The 13,556-nt window shown below is 35.9% G+C and overlaps 1 protein-coding gene across 7 annotated transcripts in view; it reads left to right on the top strand.

Moving 5' to 3' along the window:
* Positions 1 to 13,556, top strand: part of XPR1 (xenotropic and polytropic retrovirus receptor 1) — a 201,520-nt gene that overhangs the window by 111,246 nt on the left and 76,718 nt on the right. For all 7 annotated transcript variants that reach the window (XR_014052377.1, XM_081485833.1, XM_081485831.1 and 4 more), the window contains one exon: positions 5,068 to 5,169. Coding sequence is in view for 6 of the 7 variants with exons in the window: in XM_081485833.1 (XP_081341959.1) it covers positions 5,068 to 5,169 (102 nt within the window). In the remaining variant the exon portion in view is untranslated. The remainder of the gene's footprint in view (positions 1 to 5,067; positions 5,170 to 13,556) is intronic.

Below are 13,556 nucleotides of genomic sequence, written 5' to 3'. Positions count from 1 at the left end.
CAGTTCAGTTCAGTCACTCAGTCGTGTCCAACTCTTTGCGACCCCATGAATTGCAGCACGCCAGGCCTCTCTGTCCATCACCAACCCCCGGAGTCTACCCAAACCCATGTCCATCGAGTCGGTGATGCCATCCAACCATCTCATCCTCTGTTGTCCCCTTCTCCTCCCGCCCCCAATCCTACCCAGCATCAGGGTCTTTTCCAATGAGTCAACCCTTCACATGAGGTGCCCAAAGTATTGGAGTTTCAGCTTCAACATCAGACCTTCCAATGAACACCCAGGATTGATCTCTTTTAGGATGGACTCATTGGATCTCCTTGCAGTCCAAGGGACTCTCAAGAGTCTTCTCCAACACCACAGTTCAAAAGCATCAATTCTTCGGCACTCAGCTTTCTTCACCGTCCAACTCTCACATCCATACATGACCACTGGAAAAACCATAGCCTTGACTAGACGGACTTTTGTTGGCAAAGTAATGTCTCTGCTTTTAAATATGCTATCTAGGTTGGCCGTAACCTTCCTTCCAAGGAGTAAGCGTCTTTTAATTTCATGGCTGCAATCACCATCAGCACTGATTTTGGAGCCCAAAAAAATAAAGTCTGACACTGTTTCTACTGTTTCCCCATCTATTTCCCATGAAGTGATGGGACCAGATGCCATGATCTTAGTTTTCTGAACGTTGAGCTTTAAGCCAACTTTTTCACTCCTCTTTCACCTTCATCAAGAGGCTCTTTAGTTCTTCTTCACTTTCTGCCATAAGGGTGGTGTCATCCGCATATCTGAGGTTATTGATATTTCTCCCGGCAATCTTGATTCCAGCTTGTGTTTCTTCCAGCCCAGCGTTTCTCATGATGTACTCTGCATATAAGTTAAATAAGCAGGGTGACAATATACAGCCTTGACGGACTCCATTTCCTATTTGGAACCAGTCTGTTGTTCCATGTCCAGTTCTAACTGTTGCTTCCTGACCTGCATACAGGTTTCTCAAGAGACAGGTCAGATGGTCTGGTATTCCCATCTCTTTCAGAATTTTCCACAGTTTGTTGTGATCCACACAGTCAAAGGCTTTGGCATAGTCAAGAAAGCAGAAATAGATGTTTTTCTGGAACTCTCTTGCTTTTTCGATGATCCAGCGGATATTGGCAATTTGATCTCTGGTTCCTCTGCCTTTTCTAAAACCAGCTTGAACATCTGGAAGTTCACGGTTCACGTACTGCTGAAGCCTGGCTTGCAGAATTTTGAGCATTACTTTACTAGCATGTGAGATGAGTGCAATTGTGCGGTAGTTTGAGCATTCTTTGGCATTGCCTTTCTTTGGGATTGGAACGAAGACTGACCTCTTCCAGTCCTGTGGCCACTGCTGAGTTTTCCAAATTTGCTGGCATATCGAGTGCAGCACTTTCACAGCATCACCTTTGAGGATTTGAAACAGCTCAACTGGAATTCCATCACCTCCACTAGCTTTGTTCGTAGTGATGCTTTCTAAGGCCCAAGCCATCACTACTGTCTAATTCCAAGACATTTTCATCACTCCCCCTCTCCCTCCCCGCAGCCCCTGCCAACCACTGGTCTACTTTCTGTCTTTATGGATTTGCCTGTTCTGGACATATCATATAAAATGTGATCTTGTAATATATGATATTTAGTGTTTAGTTTCTTTCCTTTTCCATAATACTCTCAAGGTCTGTGCTGTAGCATGTATATTACTACCACATGCTGTATGTGTTGTAGCATGTATAATACTACTACTGAGTCTTGTGGCTGAATAATATTTTATTACATGGATATGCCATGTTTTGTTTATCCTACATCAGTTTATAGACTCTTCGATTATTTCTACTTTTTGGCTATTATGAATAATGCTGCTATGGGCATTCATGCACAATTTTTTTTTTTTACTTCTCTTGGGTATATACCTAGAAGTGGAATTGCCAGATCATATGGTAGCTCTGAATTTAATATTTTGAGGAACTTAAACATTTTTCCAAAGTGCCTGCATCATTTCATATTCTCACCAGCAGTATACAAGAGTTTCAGTTTGTCTTCACCCTTGCCAACACTTGTTGTCTTTTTGGGAAATGTCTGTTCAGACCCTTGCCCATTTTTAAAATTGGGTATAATAGGGCTATTTGTCTTTTAGTTGTTGAGTTCTAGGAGTTCTGGGTATTAGATTCTTATCTGACATATGGTTTGCACATATTTTCTTCCATTCTCTGGTTGTCTTTTCACTTTCTTGATAGTGCCCTTTTAAACACATTAAGTTTTTAATTTTGATGAATTCCACTTTATCAGTATTTTCTTTTATTATTTATGCTTTTGGAAATTTATCTTAGGTACCATTACCCCATCTAAGATCATGAAGATTTATGCCTGTTTTCCTTTAAGAGTTTTATACTTTTCAAATTTATATTTAAATATTTGATCCATTTAGACAGTTTTAGTATATGATGTGAGAGAGGGGTCAGCTTCATTCCTTTGTACATGAATATTTAATTGCTGGAGTTTAGTCTTTTTAAACTTTAATAGAGAATTACAGTTTTCTCAAAATTGTTATGAAACAAATATGTTTCATATTTACAGTTTAAAAAATAATATATGGAGTCCATACTGTGTACCAGACATTATGCTGGGCATAGGATCTATAAAGATAAAAAAGATACAACTCTTACCTTCAATCTCTCAAAGGTCTGGAAATTAAGAAAACTGAAAGTAGTCATAAAAATTTGAGGTTACTGATTGTTTTAAAGAATTGGTTTTTGAGAGATTTTATGTGAAAGTAAGATGACATTTATGGCAATATATATATATATATATATATATATATATATATATATATATATATATAAGAATAGTCCTGAAAATTGCTATAAAAAGCACTTGATAGTGGTTGCTATGCAGTAAGAATATTTTACCTTTATTAGTACTCTTAGAGTTATTTGCTACTAATTTAGTAATTTTGGGAGTTGTAGATGAGAAAGAAACTGTCATCCACAAATGCAATGTAGAGATAAAACCGTAACAGAAATGACAGATCTCTTGCTTATTCTCTCTCTCTCTCTCTTCTTTTCTCTCTCTCTTTAGTATAACTGACTGTATTAATATTTATTTAACTAAGAGCAAAGGATTCTTTACAGTAGTACCCTCTGAGTCATTCTTTGCCATTTCTGGATTTTTTTCCCCACCCTTTCATCTTTCTTCCTTTTTTCCCTCTTGATGCTAATCTTACATTTGTTGATAGATCCTGCTAATATGTGAACTTATTTACACTAGATTTCTTTGAACTAAATTTAGTCTTTTGTGACTAATTGAATTAATAGTTTTGTGACTGATTGACATTAGGACATGTTGGGTTTTTTTCCCTAATAATACAATAGAGGATAAAATTAAAATTTTAAAAAAGTGGGTAGATAAGTAGAGTAAGATATTACTCTTATTCTAAATAAGCTATAGCCAGATGTGTTATAAAAGCAGCATCTGGAGAATTTCCAGGCTGTCTGGTTGTTAGGACTCAGTGCTTTCACTATGGGGGCCCAAGTTCAATCCCAGATATGGGAACTAAGATCCTGAAAGCCATTTAGAGAAGCCAGAAGAAAAAAAAGAGTAGCATATGTTACCATGGAGCATCTTTTAAAACTCAAGGTCAGTTTTTCAAAAAGCTTTGACCTGCTTTATGGTTTGAAAAAATAACGAGTGAGAATTTTCACTGGCCTTAGGCAGTTACAGCCTTTATTGTACCTCAACTGCTAAGCTTACATGAGGAACTTAAAGTAGCCATCCTTTCTTTACTGCAAAATCAGTAGAATCCTGCATAAATTGTTCAGTTCTAAAGCATAAGAATAGAGAAGTAGTAGTGCTATTTGTTTTTACATTTTTGTTTTCAAATTAAATGAATAGATTCAACATGCTTTTTAAAACTTCATTTTAAGCTTTTGTTTTCTTTAAAATATCTCTGGTACTATGAATTTGTGTGTGTGTGTGTGTGTGTGTGTGTTAACATACTACTTAGGAAATACTATTTCTCTTATTACTGGAGAGGTGAGTTATTTAAGGATTTCTGGGATTGGCCTAAGTTTTGAAGCATCTGAGGGATGTAAAAGAACCTATGCTTTCTCTGGGCATTTCAAGCTTAGAGTGCCCTAGAGATCCAGAAATAAGATAGTTCTAAATTACAGTTAGCATCTGGAATCTAGTCAGAGCTCACTTGGGCAAGAAACATACCCTTTTTAGCCTTGGAGTTGCTGAAGATATATATATCTGTACTACAAGATTGAGTAAATCAATATACTATATGACAATGCACAAAGTGGATCCTGCCTGCAAAGACATATATTGATTGGCCCACACAGTGTTTTTAAAATGTCTAGATTTATGACTTTTCCCTGAAAAATTGGAAGATCTGACAACCTAGGCAGCAACTAGCTAGATGGATTTGTGCTCTGCTGTTAACTAGAATCCATACCACTACTTATCCTGAATGTGTCAGTTGCCATTTATCACCACACTTGCACAATTACCCACTTACTTAACTCATTTATGTTCCTATCCAGCAACTGAACATTTGGAATATCTAATTTATAACCATCAGTCTATGTCTCTTTCTCTATGTCTGGTGCAGCTAAGGTAAAAACGAGTAAGTAGTTAGAACAATCAACTCATTTTTTTCCAGAAACCATTACATAGTCATGTCTTCATTTTCTGCTACATTTTTAAATGCAATATTAATCTGCTCTCTGCTGAATCTTATTCACTTCACCTCCCAGTACCTTGAATCTGCTTTGATCACCTCTGTCTGCAGTAGTGTCTTCTGAAGTCTTATGAACACTTATTTTCTCCACCACTATAAATTTATTATAGTAGAGGTTTAGAAAACTTCATTCAATTTAAAAAGTTGTGTGCCTATGAAGAAGCCTTTGATTATCCTTTCCTTAGTATGGTTCACAAGTTCATTTTTTCAAAGAAATGCATATATTGTCATTTTAAAGACTAAAAAGTATTAGTAACTTATATTCTTGTTTCCCTAGTTGGTCTTTGGACATTAAATTTAAATATTATTTTCATTGCTTTCAGTTACAGATGAGGACACAGTAAAGAGATATTTTGCCAAGTTTGAAGAAAAGTTTTTCCAAACCTGTGAAAAAGAACTTGCCAAAATCAACACATTTTATTCAGGTAAGCAGTTTTTTGGTACAACATACAGGGGACAATTTCTGCTGCTAAGGAAGGAGAAACTCTACCATGTCATTGTTGAAACTTCTGATCATTTTTAGATTGGGGCTTTTCCTACTATACTGCAATTAAGGGATATTTTCTTTAGCTGAGGTAGGAATACATATGGTACTTCACTCTTTGAGCTTTGTATGGTCATTGCCCAATTCTCTTGCAGTTGTAAGGATTTCAGGAACTCATTATGAATCCATACTTTGATAGAGCTTCACTATGGCCCATTCCCGAGTATTAGAGTCAGAAAGATGGTTTTACCATTTCTCTCAGAGCTTAATGACATAGTTGCAGCGTATTAACAATGTCACTTTTATGCCTTTCCATTGCATGAAACACTCATATCTGTCTCTCTAGGATATGGCCTCCAGAGTGGTATCTACCAGATGCAATTGGAGTTGAGATGAAAATATTAGAACTTCTATTTCTTTATGTCTGACCCTTTAACATTTTGTTTTTTATATATGTAGTTACCCCCCTACTCTTTAACATCTATCTGCTTTTCCATCTCACAGAACTCTAAATCCTTGACTTCTTCATTCTGTTGCAGTTGACTAGGATCCTCCTCAAATTCCTTTCATTTCTATCAGTCCTTGTGGTTTTAGTTCCTTCACCCTCACTGCCTTACATTGATTGCTTCTGCCTGGCAAAACTCCAGCTGCAGAGTTTTACCAGCCTTTTACCTTCTTCATTCCTACCCCCAGGCTGCTTAGGACAATTGGGAAAACAAAAACAAAAACAAAAACATATAGCAAAACAAATGTGAACCACTGTAAATTCATTGTTGCATTCTTAACTATGTACTCAAAGCTGCCTGTGGGCCCTACTTAGTGCCCTTTTCCATACTCCAGAGTGCTTTCCTAAACCCCATACCATTTTCTTGAATTATGTGACCCAACCATCCTTCCTATCGTGTTCATTATACATCCTTCTTTTGCAAATAAAAATAAAGACTTTCAATTCCTATTGGTGTGTAATACTTATGCAGATCTTTGCCACTTCTCTCCCCTCAAATATCTATAGACATTCTTACCCTTATTTATTTTCCTCCAATATTTGTAGAAAAGATATATCTCCTCAGTCCATGTTAAATTCTATAACTAATGACTGAGTTTCAGCACCTGGAGACCTTGTTCCAGAAATTATTTCCTCTAAGACTTACTGAATAAATAGTCTCCTTAGCAAGTCACTCCTTTAAACAGAAAATAAATTTAAAAATGAAGCAAATATCTGAACTCTGTGTTTTCCTTTTCATTTGTTCATTTATGGCTGGATTTCTTCTAGGCAGAGGGAGCAGTTTATGCAAAGGCACAGAGCTGTGAAAGGGCATAGCATATATACATGTCCTTTCCACTATGTTACAAGTATGTAGAAAGCAGAGACAAAACAGAAATATTATTTGACACCATGCAAATGCATAGCTTTTCAATGCTTTTCAAGCTTGTTAAAAATGTACAGCAGAAATTACAGTGTTCAAAGAAATTAGACTTACTAATTTCCACAATTAGGAAGTAAGAGGATAAAGAGGAATCAGAATATAGACAGATAAGAGGGCAGCCGTATAATGTAGAGTGAGGAAAATGGAGACTAAAAGAGGAAGGCATTTACAAAGAAAGTGTGTTTAGACTAAGAAAAGTCCATTGGATATGATCTAAGGTTGTAAATGAGAAACATACAAAGTCAAGTTCATTAGCATTTTTCTTTTACTATAATTTTTCTGGGAAGGCTCTCTGAACCCAATTCTAATTAAGTATAAATTAGATTACAAAAAATAGGTGATGTTTTTTGATTTCCAAAGAAAATTAAATATCTGCTCTTAGCAATAGTTACATACTTAATATATTTTGAGTTACAGTAAAAAATGCATGCAAGGCTTCCTTGGTTGCTCACTAGTAAAGAATCCACCTGCCGATACAGGAGACATGAGTTTGATCCTTGATCTGGGAAGATCCCACATGTCACAGAGGAGCTAAGCCCATGTACCCCAACTACTGAGCCTGTGCTCCAGAGTCTGGGAGCCACAATTATTGACCCCATGTGCCCTAGAGCCCATGCTTCACAACAAGAGAAGCCACTGCAGTGAGAAGCCCGCACACCACAACTAGAGAGTAGCCCCCGCGTGCTGCAACTAGAGAAAAGCTTGCACAGCAACAAAGACCCAACACAGCCAAAAATAAATTAATACATAGTTATTTTTTTTAAATACATATAAATTATGACCTCATCATACAGATATGTGTGTTTTATGTATGTTTACAAACATCTGTATATGTATGTGCAATATATTTGATTAAAAATATTCTCAAGAAATAATACTTATTCTTACTACTTATACTATATTCTTTATTCTCTATTTGATTTTTTAAATGCTGATTTATTATACACTAAATTGCTTTCATGATCGCATATTGGGTTACAACCCTCAGTTTGAAAAATGATATCTTAGACTTGGTTACTTTTCAAAGATAATTTTAGGCTTTCTACTATTAAAAATTTGGGAGCTATGATTTAATAACTTCCTATCTCTATGTGTATTGGCAGAGCCATTGGAGCATGTCTCTTGATGTCATTAAGCAGTAGGTACAGATTGATAGTCTTCAGACTGACTTTTTGCCAGGTCAGGAAGTAATGGGTAATATGAAGACATGACTGACAGAAATAGAATTTGGCACTTATCCTAGATGGTATCATTTTTCTCCTTATTTAGCCGCCTTCTCCGTGGCAGATTGTCTTGTAGACTGCAAACCTCAGATATTAGGGCACGTGAAAAACTGTAAATGATATAGGGATGAGTTCATCTTTTAAACCCTACCTCTACCCAATCACATCTCACAAATTATTTAATGGTCAGTTAAAAATGGTTATTTTTAAAGTGAGTTCTAGCATTGATTGAGGGCTTCCCAGGTGGCTCAGTGGTAAAGAAATCTGCCTGCCAAGGCAGGAACCGTAGGAGATGTGGGTTTGATCCCTGGGTCGGGAGTAATCCCTGGAGGAGGAAATGGCAACACACTCCAGGATCCTTGCCAGGATAATCCCATGGACAGAGGAGCCTGGTGGGGTCACATGGGATCACAAGAGTTGGACACTACAGAGCAACTGAGCACAACATTGGCTGAAAACTTGAAATACCCCCCAAAATTGCTATAAAAGTCAAACCAATGAAACAGTGTGAATACTACTAAAATATAGATGCTTATTTTCATACCAAGTCTATCACCTACCAATTGTTTTTTGGATTTTTGAACTTTATTAATAAAGATGTACGTAACCTTCCTACACATCTATGTATGTACCTGTAAAATGAGCAAAGTGATTCTCAGCCCTCTACGGTTGAGAAACTGTTGTCAATATTTCAGAAAACCTAATGTACGTTATTTTATTTCTTATTACATATTTTTGCTAATAAGATAGAAGTGTTTTTTAGAGTTACAGATTAAATCTTCAACACTGAAGGCCATGGGAAGAGAGGGAAATTTTTTAAAGGTGTCCTTTTGATGATAACATTTTTGCTAATCCTGACCTAGAAGTCTTCCAGCTGTTGTCTATTACTGAAAATGGTATCAGTCAATACAAACTGAAGGTTGTAGTGCTAGAAACCTTTTTTTTTCATGATGGCCAGTACTGTTCTTTTCCATTGGGAGTACAAGTTACTTCATGTCACATCTTTCTCTTTTCTTGAACCAATTTGCTTTCTCTCTCCATTCAAAATACTTGGCTTCTAAGGAGTATTTTTGTGTGCCTACATTTAAAAGAATCTTAAAAAAAAAAAAAAAAAAAAAAGAATCTTAGACTGTATCTGTTGCTTTCAGTATTCCACAATTAAAACAAGGAAGTCCTTTTAATTGGTTGGAATAATTTATTTTATTTTTTAAGTGTTCACAGCAGCTTTATTTATCATAGGTCAAACTAGAAACAACCAAATATTAATCAGCAGGTAAATGGTTGAACATATAGTTTATCCTTACGTGGAATACTTCTCAGCAGCAAAGAGCAACACGTTACTAGAACATACAGCAATATGGAGGCTCTTAAAAATGTTCACAGACTTAGAGAATGCTCTGTTCAAAATCAGTAACCAACAGGGACCTTCTGTATAGCACAGGAAACTCTGCTCAATGCTGTGTGACCATCTGGATGGGAGAGGAACTTGGGAGAGAATGGATAATGTACATGTATGACTGAGTCCCTTCCTCATTCACCTGCAACTATCACAACATTGTTTGCTAATCGACTATACCCCAATATAAAACAAAAAGCCCCAAAATAAATGTCCTGCAGAGCAAAAGAAGCCAAACACCAAAGACTATACATTATATCATTTCATTTGCAGTAAGTTCTAGAAAAGACAGTGCTTACCTTTAGGCATATAATGGCAGAAAATAAGGAGTTTCCTAGTTGGGATGGGGGGGTGATCAGTAATTGAAACCAAATGGATATGAGGGAACTTTCTGGCATGAAATATTCTATTTCTTGACTGTAGTGGTGATGAGTCAAAACTCATCAAGCCATATACTTAATACATGTGCATTTAATTCTATTTAAGTTAGACCTCAAAAGAGTTTATTTAATTTTTTAATTTAAGTGATACTCAATTACTATTAAGTATCCAATTATTTCTTATTCCATATGCCCAGAAATCAGCAGTCAAGGGCAGGAATTACTCTGCTGTGGAAGTAATTAACTTAGATTATCAAAAGGATATAGGGCTGCTCATGCATGTGAGGACAGAGATACAACTCAAACTAGCCTTTTCTTTCTCTTTTCTTCTTTCTTTCCTCTTCCTTCCCTCCTTGCTTTTCTTTTTGTTTCTTTCTAAGACTGAAAGCATGGGGAATGCCCAGTCATGGGTAAAATAGTTTCAGGATTGAATCTTCACAAAAAAGCAGACTATCATCTAAATTAGTGTTCTTTTAAACAGTTGTAGCTTGCAACCCAATAACTGGTGACCGCTGTGGGGTCATCAGAAGCATTTTTAAAAAATATGAATAGGATTATGGATTGAGGACAAGAGGAGAAGGAGCAGCAGAGGATGAGATGGCTGGATAACATCGCTGACTCAGTGGACCTGAGTTTAAGCAAACTCTGGGAGATAGTGAAGGACAGGGAGGCCTGGCATGCTGCAGTTGTTGGGGTTGCAAAGAGTTGGACATGACTTAGTGACTGAACAAGAGCAAGAGAATATAGTAGAATGGAAAGTATCAGAGTACATCTAATATATTTCTTTACTAATTTTATCTTTTAAAACTTTATGATGCTTGTTATTGTAGAGTTTTGCGAAGTACTGTGGAAACAAACATGAAAATACATAAATGGAAACATTTAAGTTTGGTCTTTGAAAATGGGTGGGCATTTGCCAAATCCTTTTGGCGGAGTGTGTTTGGGAGTGGCTTTGTGAGAAGAATTGGAGTACAGTGTTCCAAGAAAAGGGAAATATTTATCCAGATGCATAATGCATTAAAGCCCATAACATATTTGGGGGTAAGGAGGATAACAGATAGTCGGCTGAGGCTGGAGTTGTAAGAAAATTAGTGCTATTGATTAGAGAGAAAAGAATAGAAGAATAGGATATTATTTTCACACATAGAGGTGTTAACCTTAAGTATATGAGGTTTTAAGAATTTCAGGTCATAAGAATTCCACATAAAAGCAGTGCAAAAATTGCATATAATATGACAAGATTACCTGAATCATCTGTAATGTGTCAACATTCTCATAAACTTACTTTGTATTTCAGGTAACAGTGAAATCCATAAATTGAACCAGCAAGATGATAATATCGAAAGACAAACAAACAATAAAAGTGTTCTAAGACATTTACTTTATTTAATCAAGAATTATTCTTCAATTGCATAACAACATAATAGCTTTGCTATTTTGAAGATACCTTGTATTTCTAAAACAACTTTTCTAAAAGTAAAAAATATGTATACAAATCTCATTAAAACTAAAATAGATCTTGATAACATTTTTTAAACTCTTTGAGGGGATTCAGGGGTTTGAAAGTTCTTGAATGGTTATTGGAAATTTTTATGAAATATTTTATTATATGAGAGGTTATGGAATAAGCAAATATTATAATAGTAATCTGTTCATATTTAGAGTGTGACTTTGTTCACTGGTATGAATAGAAATTGGAATTTATTGCCAAGATAGACTATTTTCATCAGTATTTATAAAATTGCTTAGGAATATTCATTTTTATTTTTTGTAACTATTGATTGACCAAATATATTTTTTATACATATTTAATACTTTTTTCTAGGTTCTGTGCTATTCCATTTATTTAAGCTTTTGGGGGTAGCTCAGCTGGTGAAAAAACACCTGAAGATCCCCTGGAGAAGGGAATAGCTACCCACTCTGGAATTCTGGCCTGGAGAATTCCATGGACAGAGGGGCCTGGCAGACTTACAGTCCATTGGGTAGCAAAGAGTTGGCCATGACTGAGCGACTTTCACGCTTGGAAGTTTTTTGGAGGTCTGACTCTAGAAAACAGTGATATCATTACAAAATAGACTTGGACACTTGGTGTCAAAAAAGCAGTGTTTCTCATCCTTTTAAAACCTGTGCCCCTTTGGATAAGTTTAGAACTCTCACACCGTAACTATAGTAGTATTAATTTGTTTTCAAATTTCATATGCTTTATCCTCTGCACTCCCACCTAGGGATTCTCCCTCATATGCTCTTCTAGATAGCCTTGTCCTTGAGAAAGAGAATCACTAGTTTAAAGAAAGTGACAAAATAACCCATGAAGTTTTTATTTTTCCTTATGTCTGTGTAGGAACTTGAATTAGTAGAGAGAACTTTTTTCCTACATATCCATTCATTCATGCAACAAACATGGATTGAGCCCACGTTTGCAATTATGAAGATGAGAGTCCACACAAAACTTGTATGTGAATCTTAACAGCAGCATAATTTATATAGTAAAAAGACTTAAAAGAAAAGTGAAGTCACTCACTCGTGTCTGACTCTTCACGACCCCATGGACTGTAGCCTACCAGGCTCCTCCGTCCATGGGATTTTCCAGGCAAGAATACTGGAGTGGGTTGCCATTTCCTTCTCCAGGAGATCTTCCCGACCCAGGGATTGAACCCGGGTCTCCTGCATTGTAGGCAGATGCTTTACCATCTGAGCCACCAGGGAAGACCTAAAATGACTTAAAAGCAATCCAAATGTCCATGAACTGATGAATATTTAAACAAAATGTGGTATATCCATACGGTGAAATACAGTTTAGCAATGAAAGGAACAAGCTACTGATACATGCTGCAAGATGTATGAACTTCAAAATCACGTAAGTTAAAGAAGCCAGACAGACACACAAGACAACATGTTGTATGATTCCTTTACATAAGGTATCAGAAAAGGCAAATCTCTAGACACAGAAAGCAGATCAGTGGTTACCTGGGGATAGGAGTGAGGACTGGCAGCCAGTAGCCATGATAGAAGAATATGAGGTAATGGAAATGTCCTAAAATTGGATTGTGGTGATGATTGTACAACTCTACCAATTTACTAAAAATTCAGCAAACTACATGCTTACAGTGGGTGAATTTTATGATTTGTAAAATATACATGAAAAAAGTTTAAAAAATAAGTTCATTATTAAAAAAATGAGGATTATAGACCTATTGCCCTCAGAGGGCTCACAGCTAGTAAGTAAAGCAAACATGTAAACAAAGAATTATATGCACTGTTCTTAAGGAGGAACTTCAAATTGTGACAGAGTTGTTAGATAAGAAAGATTTTACGTAGAAAGTGATATATATGATTCACGTAAAATGAATAAGAAGTTTGCCTGATGGAGAGACCGTTTGTTTCTTGAGTTATTGCTGGCATACAGATTCTTTTTCTTTCCATTGTTTTGGGCTTCTTAGATTTTTAATATCCTCATATCGAAAGATGTAAATAATTACAAAATTTGTGCATTGACAACTCTGGCTAAGGAAGCTAAACATATAGCAAGCTCATATGTTAATCTTTTAATGACAGAAGTTCATCATTCATGTTACTTAGGATATTCTGGTTTTTGGCTCTAATTACCTGAGGTTTCTAATCAACATAGTAATTTATAGTTGACTTTGAATAAATCTTCACATTCTTTCATTATATATGCTTTTGTATTTGTGTATATTTTTTCAAATGAGTGTTAAGTGGCTGGGACATAAATACTTAAGTTGTTTGAACCTAACTACTTAATAGAAGTGTTAGTTATATCTTTTGACCTAAGAGCATCATGAAAAAATTACTGAGACATTAAGTGTACTGTGAACCACTACAGAACTTCTATACTGTTTTTGATCATGAGGATAGTAAAAACCATATGCAATAGAAATGCT

The sequence above is a fragment of the Giraffa tippelskirchi genome, chromosome 5 (assembly GCF_054371585.1).
Source record: "Giraffa tippelskirchi isolate mGirTip1 chromosome 5, T2T-mGirTip1v1.2.pri, whole genome shotgun sequence".
Classification (NCBI taxonomy): domain Eukaryota; kingdom Metazoa; phylum Chordata; class Mammalia; order Artiodactyla; family Giraffidae; genus Giraffa; species Giraffa tippelskirchi.
Note: the sequence above shows the minus strand (reverse complement) of the source record. Positions and strands in the feature narration are given on the sequence as shown.